This window comes from Poecilia latipinna, unplaced genomic scaffold (assembly GCF_001443285.1).
Source record: "Poecilia latipinna isolate Pla-1442-1.1 unplaced genomic scaffold, P_latipinna-1.0 Scaffold289, whole genome shotgun sequence".
Lineage (NCBI taxonomy): Eukaryota > Metazoa > Chordata > Actinopteri > Cyprinodontiformes > Poeciliidae > Poecilia > Poecilia latipinna.
This window is the reverse complement of record NW_015112905.1, coordinates 705,719-712,580: the sequence shown is the minus strand read 5'-3', so window position 1 is coordinate 712,580 and position 6,862 is coordinate 705,719. Positions and strand designations below refer to the sequence as shown.

The window sequence follows — 6,862 nt, the reverse complement described above, 5'->3', positions numbered from 1 at the left end:
TTCAAAAGGGGGGGGTTTAAAGGCTGTTTTAAAAAAAAAAAAAAAAAAAAAAGGAAGAGAAGAGAAGAGAAGCAGCGAGACGAACCGGAGGAGGAGTGGGAAGAGAGAAAGATATAAAGAAAGGGAGGGGGTGTGCACTGTGACACTGTGCAGTTGACTACATAGAGAGAGAGAGAGAGAGAGAGAGAGAGAGAGAGAGAGTAGCCCGCCGGCCCATTGAGGAAAGATGGCTACAGTCACTGCAAACGGAGTGCAGCAGGAGAATGGATTCAGCACCACGAACAGCGCCGGCAGGATGAACGGGCTTACCATCGGCCAGAACACCATTCCAATGAAGGACCACGACGCCATCAAGCTTTTCATCGGGCAGATTCCCAGAAACCTGGAGGAAAAAGACCTGAAACCCCTGTTTGAGGAATTCGGAAAGATATATGAACTCACTGTACTGAAAGACAGGTTTACGGGAATGCATAAAGGTTGGTTGCTTTGCTCTCCTTACTTTTACGATTCCTTGGAGAGATGCAGCACACATAAGAGGCAGAAAGAGTGCAAATACGTAGAGATCCAGCAGCAGAAGAAATTAAAAATACCCCGACTCAGTAGTGGAGCAGTCGGTTAGGAAAGTATAGAGATATATGTTGTCTGTCCCACTTATATATACAGATCTGTATAGATGTACACGAGGGACAGACAACACGTGGAAAGTGGGAAGTGGAGTGTTAATTGTTACGGCGTCCGGCGAGTCCACGTGAATACTACAGCTGAAAACGCCTTTGTGTGTGTTTACATTGACTCTCATGTGCTGAAGCTCCTGGTGAGGCCAGTGAAGGGGGCGGGACAGTGGACTGGCAAGTCCACGGGATGCTGCTGTTTTGCAGCCGCATTTCTCTATAACTTAAGAAAAAAAAAAAAACGGGCATTCGGTGCCCGTTGTCAGATAGAAATAAATGCTTTCTCGGGAGCGGAAAATGCAAACCATTATCAGGCAATCAGCCTCTGTGATTAAGGTGGTGCTGGCATGCAGCTCTGACCTTTTAGCGGGCTGATAGGCTGCCTTACTTTTCGGATGTCGTTAACTGTGTGAAAATACTATTTACATGGCAGCTGTGTTGTAATGGTGCTCCGTGGGCGGCTATGCAGTCAGGAAGTACAATGCGTGATAATAGTGGAGGCTGCGATCCAGCGTGCGTCGTCTTTTGGCTTGCTCTGTACAAATTCACCCACCCTTTCAACCAACCCCTTTATTGTCCAAAACGATCGGGCTCCGTGCTCGCTCAGTAATTAGTCAGACAGGACACGGATCATCAGGGATCGATCAGTGATCTAATGATACGCTTGTGATAAAAATAAATGGGAGCAAGCGGGCCGGGTGAAGAAAAAAAAACGTGGAAGTCATAATTTAAACGAAACAAAATTTAAAAAACAAAAACAAAACAAAAAAAAAACAAAAAAGCAAGAGGAACAGAATAGTCCGAAGTTTGATATTCATAAACTGACTCTCCTAAGTTTTTCTTAAATTTTGATTGAGCTCCACAAAACTAAAATCAATGTATTTTAATTAATTAATAAATAATAATAATAATAATAATAATAATAATAATAATAATAATAATAATAACAGTCTTTGTTACTTTGGATCAGTTTGCATAATTTAAAAATATGTATCCCACTTTAATATTCACTTATGCCCTGCTGGATATAACTCTAATCTCTGTCACACACTTACACACACATATGTTAATTGATCACTTTAAATATTAAAATATACATCTGAAGATATATAATGAAAATAAATTATGAGCTGAATATTGTTTCACAAGCTTGCAAATGTAAGTGTAATAAGTGAGGCAGGGGATGCAGTTCATGATCTCACTGCTTAACACGATTCAAAGCCCTTCGTGGGAGGAATGAGCGCAGTGTTAAGTCTTGCTGCTCAGAGTCTGCATCCCTCAAGACATCCGTGCACCACCTGTTCCTCCAGCCATCAGCCGCTGTTGCTTGACCTGCCCCTCATCATTCCACTGTTTCGTTTCGGCGCCCTGGATGATCGATTAAAACAATATTCCCAGTGTTCATGGTGTTTGCGGACATCCTCAACCGTCCCTGAATGTCAACAGTCCTGAGGATAGTCGCCACAGGAAGGGTCATCTTGTTCCAAAGCCAAACTGTGTGTACGTTCAAATCATCCTCTGCCGAGGCCACCCTGATGTATGTGTCATGCCTGCTCCATCCTGTGTGACATTCAAAAGTACTTGGGGAACATAAGCATGTGTTTTTAATAAGATGTCACCCATGCATAGGGATTAGTTTTTGTTATTGGCCCTTCATCCAGACCATATCCGAGACTCCTGCTGTGTTGATGTGTGATTCATCAAAACTGAAACGTAGCGGTAAGACACTGAAAAAGAAGAACTAGGTGTAGTTGATTCTTAACTTTTAAGCTTGCTTTTTGATGAATCAACAGAAAGACAGAAAAAGAAGGAAAGAGATAAAGAAAGAGAAAGAAATGACACTAAGCATGACACTAAGCATTTTATGAACCTGGCACAATGTTCAGTTGAACTTATTTGAAAGAGATGGAAAGAAAGAAAAAAAATACTTTGGATAAAAAACATAACATCCCACACTTATTTTATTTTCTCCCATTTGGATTATGGCTTCCCCAGCATTGTGAGCTCCCCTGGGTTTACTGAGTTCATTCAGCCAGCAGAAATGCACCTAAATGTCCCAGGCTTCTGGGAAACATAACATAACATAACATAACATAACATAACATAACATAACATAACATAACATAACATAACATAACATAACATAACATAACATAACATAACATAACAGCATTTTATTTTTATCTTAACAGTGAATGGAAGATATAACTCTGTTTTAACATGTTCAAATAAAACTTTCATCTCATAAAACTTTCATTTGAATCTCCAGTTTCCAATAAATCTTCACATCTCTGTTGACATTCAGTTTTTTGGTTAAAATTTTACTAAAAACATTTTTCTTGTGAAAGAAGTTCTACATAAGTTTTATTAGAACCTGTTTATTTTTTTTTTTTTTTAGCAAAATGTGCCACAGCAAGGCAACACATTAAATCAGGATCAACTTTAAAAGATTATAAGAAAGTCTGACTGCTTGGAAGGAAATTCAAAAAGAATCAGGAAAGCACAAAAGAAATTAGACAAAGTACGTTTTTCCAGATGAGATTCCGTTGTGAAATTAGACACGACTGTTTTGTTTCCTGTATTGTTTCTAAATGCTTATTCTGAAGCTTCTGTTTTGCATTAAATTTCAATCTCACTTATAGAAATGATATTCAGTACTTTTTGCGGGTTAATTTTGAAACCTGCCCATTTTATACTGCATGTTGTGTTGCTAATAGATTACCCAACCACACAAAAATAAACCCTCTAAAATAGTCTTTAATTTTCCAATTTGATTTAATGACAAGTTTAATTTCAGTGTCTCGTTTGTATAATGTGTTGTAGTAGATATTGGCATAATGTGCTAAAGATTAACATGCATATATTTGACTTCAGGCTAATAAAGTACTAAATTTAGATAATTAGTTTATTTTTGTGATCCCTTAAATTAAAAACTTCATAATGACTTTGCTCTCTGCATTCAGACACCTACCTTGAAATTGCAGCTTGTGGTTAATAAAGCTTTGACTTTATTTCCAGTCAGTGATGGGTATGGCTGCAGGTGTCAGTTAGTAAACCGTTCCCAATGGGTGATTTGCGGCTCTACTTTTCTTCACCGCCCGGGTGCTGTGACACAAAACTGCACCATAATTATGGATTTAAGGCCAGATTGGAACATGCCATGTTTCCTTATGACTAATTCATGTGACTAGTACTGCAACAATCTGAACAGATGTTTTGTGCTCTGCAAATTCTTACTTTGGCTCTGTAGGGGATCTCTGAGGAATTGTGAGAATATCTGGGGAATTCTGCATTTCACGTCGTCCTGGACATTTGAGCAGAAATGCCTAACAGCGCTTTTAGATTTATTTAAAAGATAAGCCTGTCCTCTCCCGCAGTTGCTACACAGTTCCCTCTAATGTTGATTTGATAGTTTGCGTGCCTTTGGGGAGCCTTATGCAGTGCGTGGGATGACTTGGCACTATCGGCGTGCATGGTGCTCATCAGTGCGTGGTGCAGCCGGGTCGAGCTGTTTAACATCTATCATTTTGCTGAGCCATACATTATCATAATACTTAGTGTCAGTGCCAGAGTGCATGCATTGTTCAGACATGCTGAATGTTAGTGGGGGGCAAATCTTTTGCTTGAGTAGCATTATCTATCAATCCTTCTCTGATGCTGAGAGGGGGGACTAAGAGCTGTGCCACACAGCCAGGAGTAAGAGATACAAAGAGTTCTTAAATATCCTCATCCATTCTCCTCTCCTTGGTTGGTCTACGCAGTGTAATTGACTAAAAATAGCCAGTCAAACTGCTGGAAGGCAAAGCATTTTGGGGAATACATTTTCAAAAGTAAACCACAGCAGAAAGGTGATTTGGAAACAAATATTTGAAAGTGTTTCTTCAGCTTTTTTGGTTTGCTTTGAATTTGAGGAATAAACTCTAATTCAATAAATACAGCTGAGCCACAGCGCAATGCTTGTATTGGGCTTTCTCTACAACAGGGGCGTTGTAGACGAAGTGCTGGTAAATGACTGACAGACTGTGTAAGCTGAGTGACAGGTGGAGCTTAAGTCTACAGATGACCTCTTTGATCATTAGAAAGGAGGCTGTGAGGGAAGCAGACAACTAACGGCTGTGAACAGGCCGCTTCAAAAGTCGATAGATGGAACAACGGAGAGATGGAGAGATGGCTGGTAATAGTGTGGCCAAGTCAGATGCGGGTAGTACCGGATCAATCCTAAAATATTTGTCTCTTTGCCTGTCACATTCAAAAGCCTCCACTTGTTTATTTTGTATCATTTCTATAGGACAGTTTTAATGTTAATTTTTGTTCTGCAAAAAAAAAAGACATTAATTAAACATTGATAAATACTAAAGGAAAAATAAATTATGTATTTTGCAAGAAGTTCCTGCTAATAAATGGAGGTTTTCACCACATTTGTTAAAGATGTTATTTCAATTAGTACCTAAAGGTTTTTTTTTTTTAACAAACAACCAAAAAACTCACTTTTCATGCCTGTACTCACACAGTTGTACTCACACAGTTGTTAACACAAGCTTATTTCCATTTCAAAACAAGTTGTTCAAAAAGGCTTTATTGTCAGAAAAAAGTTCTTAAAGTAATTACCCAAAATGTTTCTTGCAAGTGCAGAGACTAATTTCACCTTTCTTGCTTTTTCTTTGAACCAGTTCACAGGGTTTACGTTCCCATTTCCCTTACATACAATTGGTTGAACTTTTGTCCCTTGCTTAAATTATGGTGTGGTAAATTGTATTTGATTACCAAAGTATTATTTTCACCCCACTTAACCTGCTCATCACAGGAAGTTAGGAGTCTGACTGCCAAACCACCACCAGAGCTTAGCCTTCATTTCAGAACCTCATCTATGAAATCGTCCTCTTGTATTTCTTTTCCCCAATTAATTCAGAAAACTTATTTCTATAATCTTCGGTCAATGTTAGCTTAATTTGAGTTTTGAAAGGGGTGGTTCAAACGCTTTTTAATGGTGTCAACTGAATATTAAAGAAAAGCAATTTGAAACACCAATCTTTTCAAAGTTTTATTACGTCAGGACTATGATGTGATTTTCTTTTCAGGTTCTGCATTGTATTCATGCATAGGCACAATAGTATGTAATAATTTGAAATTAGAAATGTGCTCCCGATTCAGTTAGTCGTCTTCTAATTTTAAATTGACAGGCTAACCTGCTACCAGATGTTATCTTCACTCAAAAATCATTGTTTCACTCATCCGTCTCTTCATGCTTCTCATCTGTTCAACATCTGGCTTTCTAAGTGACTGACTCCTCCAGGCTTCAGATGTCCCCTGAACCATCACTCCTATGAATATAAACCTTTCCCAAAGTCCTGGAGAGATTCCAGTTCTGTGAAGAAGCAGAGGGAATCATACAGCTGGTCAGGATTTTAAAAGCTGTGCTGCACAAGATGTCCAGTTCAATAAGTCATGTAAACTGTGAAGAAAAACGGCCTCTTGGAGAAAAGTAACCCATTTTCACTTTGGCGGGATTGCATCATGTTTTACTTCACTTGGTTTAAAAAAAAAACAACAAAAAAAGTGGAATCAGCAAAAGACAAACTAATATCGTTTCATGACACACACACACACACACACACACACACACACACGCACACACCCCCACACACACGCGCACACACATGCACACACACACAAATCAGGTTTAACATATTAACAAATTCACATTGAAGAATTTAAAAACTTCTTTCAGAAATGTAATTCTAAAGTGAAACAGATTAAATATATCAGTTATATTTTAAACATTTCTTTCAGACATGTCTTTCTGTTAAATGTTCTGTGAAAGTCTTACAGCTAAATAGACCAAAAATTCAGCTTCTCAAATAATTGCAATTTCAAATGAGACCAAAGCAATTTATTAATACAGCAATTAAAGCTGCAGTACATAACCTTATATATATTGAAATACAGTCAGAAACAACTAATCAGAGCAAGGAAGACAGTATTAATGCTGTCAATAATGCTTTTTTTCCGCATATTATTTGTTGTATAGAAGAGTACATGGAAAACTTTGTAAAATGATTTTTTTTATTACTGTTTTTTTTTTATTATTATTATTATTATTATTTTTTTTTTTTTTTTTTTTTTTTTTTTTTTTTTTTTTTTTTACAAAATTTACAAACTGCCCCTTTAAGGGTTTTTTTCTTAAATTTATT

General features: G+C 37.7%; 1 protein-coding gene across 9 annotated transcripts in view; it reads left to right on the top strand.

Moving 5' to 3' along the window:
* Positions 1-38: 38 nt before the first annotated feature.
* Positions 39-6,862, top strand: part of celf6 (CUGBP Elav-like family member 6) — a 163,901-nt gene continuing 157,077 nt past the window's right edge. For 4 of the 9 annotated variants that reach the window (XR_001425178.1, XM_015034160.1, XM_015034156.1 and 1 more), the window contains exon 1: positions 40-476. Coding sequence is in view for 8 of the 9 variants with exons in the window: in XM_015034160.1 (XP_014889646.1) it covers positions 227-476 (250 nt within the window). In the remaining variant the exon portion in view is untranslated. Of the gene's footprint in view, positions 477-6,862 lie in introns of all 9 variants that reach the window. The other 5 variants (XM_015034158.1, XM_015034157.1, XM_015034155.1 and 2 more) reach the window with 2 other exon arrangements.